The 1,493-nt window shown below is 63.6% G+C and overlaps 1 protein-coding gene across 1 annotated transcript; it reads left to right on the forward strand.

The window, feature by feature from the left end:
• Positions 1–470: 470 nt before the first annotated feature.
• BBK36DRAFT_1131528 (nagb/rpia/CoA transferase-like protein) lies at positions 471–1,420 on the forward strand (the record flags this gene model as incomplete). Its single annotated transcript, XM_024891993.1, has 2 exons — positions 471–536; positions 599–1,420. The coding sequence occupies 2 exons, from the start codon at positions 471–473 to the stop codon at positions 1,418–1,420; spliced, it is 888 nt and encodes a 295-aa protein (XP_024744780.1).
• Between the last annotated feature and the right edge of the window lie 73 nt (positions 1,421–1,493).

Consider the following 1,493-nt stretch of genomic DNA (forward strand, 5'->3'; position numbering starts at 1 on the left):
CCAAAGGCGAGGCTCCCGCTGAAAAGAAAGACCAAGCCCAAGACCAGAAGAAGGGCGCCAAGGACCAGAGCAAACCCGCCGCAGCAGCAGCAGCACCAGCCGAGGCCACCGGCGAGAAGAAGCTCTCCAACGCAGAGCTGAAGAAGAAGGCCAAGGAGGAAAAGGCGGCGAGAAGAGCGGCCGCCAAAGTCTCACAGCCGCAGCCTCCCGCCGGCGCGCCGGGCCAGGCCGAGGGCGCAAAGGGCGGCAAGCCGAAGCCCAAGCAGCAGCAGCAGGACGGAGCGCAAGCAGGAGGGAACCAGCATGGAAAGGCGGCGGCCTCGCGATCAGCCGCGCCGGCGCCCGCGGTCAAGAAGGAGGCGAAGCCTTCGGTGCCCGAGTGCTTCAGCCATCTGTCCATGGCCAAGGGCGTCAACCTGACCCATGCGGACAAGGACGTCCACCCGGCGGTCCTGATGCTGGGCCAGCAGATGAGCACCATGGCCATCAGTGATAGCACCACGCGGCTAGAGGCGACTCTGCTAGCATTCAAAAAGGTACGCGCTGCACTGCATATCTACTCGGTTACTGAGGGCACAGCTAACAATGAAGCAAAAAGGTCATCGACTCATACACAACCCCCCACGGCACGACGCTCTCCCGACACTTCACCTCGCACGTCCTCAACCCGCAAATCGTCTACCTCACGGCATGCCGCCCCATGTGCTTCTCGATGGGCAACGCCATCCGCTGGCTCAAGCTGCAGATCAGCAAGATCGACATCGACATGGCCGACTCGGACGCTAAGAAGCTGCTGTGCGAGGCCATTGACAGCTTCATCCACGAGCGCATCACGCTCGCCGACGTCGTCATCGTCAGCACCGCCGCCGACATGATCTCCCCCGACGGCGGCGACGTCATCCTCACCTACGCCCACCACCACCTCGTCGAGCGCGCCCTGCTGCGCGCCGCCGCCGACGGCAAGCGCTTCAAGGTCATCCTCGTCGACGACCCCTTTGAGCGCGCCGGCCTCGCGCTCGCAAAGACGCTCGCCGCCGCCGGCGTCCCCGTCGCGTACGCGCCCGACCTCGGCGCCCTGCGCACCAACCTCCAGGAGGCCACCACGGTGCTCGTCGCCGCCGAGGGCATGTTCAGCAACGGCGCCATGTACGCCCGCGCCGGCACCTGCGACGTCGCCACCGCCGCCTTCGACCTCGGCATGCGCGTCACCGCGCTGTGCGAGACCATCAACTTCACCGAGCGCGTGTCCATCGACTCGCTCACCTACAACGAGATTGATCCCGAGCGCAACACGGACGAGGAGTTTCGGCTGCTGTTTGACACGACGAGGGACAAGTCCATTTCGGCCGTCGTCACGGAGCTGGGCATCTGCTCGGCCAAGTCGGTGCCTGCGATTCTGCGGAAGCTGGAGGAGCTGTAGTCACTTTTGTGTAGCTTGAAATATAAGAAACAAGTAAAATGTACCATCTAGCTCGTTCTTCCCAGTCAATGAG

This window comes from Trichoderma citrinoviride (genome assembly GCF_003025115.1).
Source record: "Trichoderma citrinoviride strain TUCIM 6016 unplaced genomic scaffold BBK36scaffold_308, whole genome shotgun sequence".
Classification (NCBI taxonomy): domain Eukaryota; kingdom Fungi; phylum Ascomycota; class Sordariomycetes; order Hypocreales; family Hypocreaceae; genus Trichoderma; species Trichoderma citrinoviride.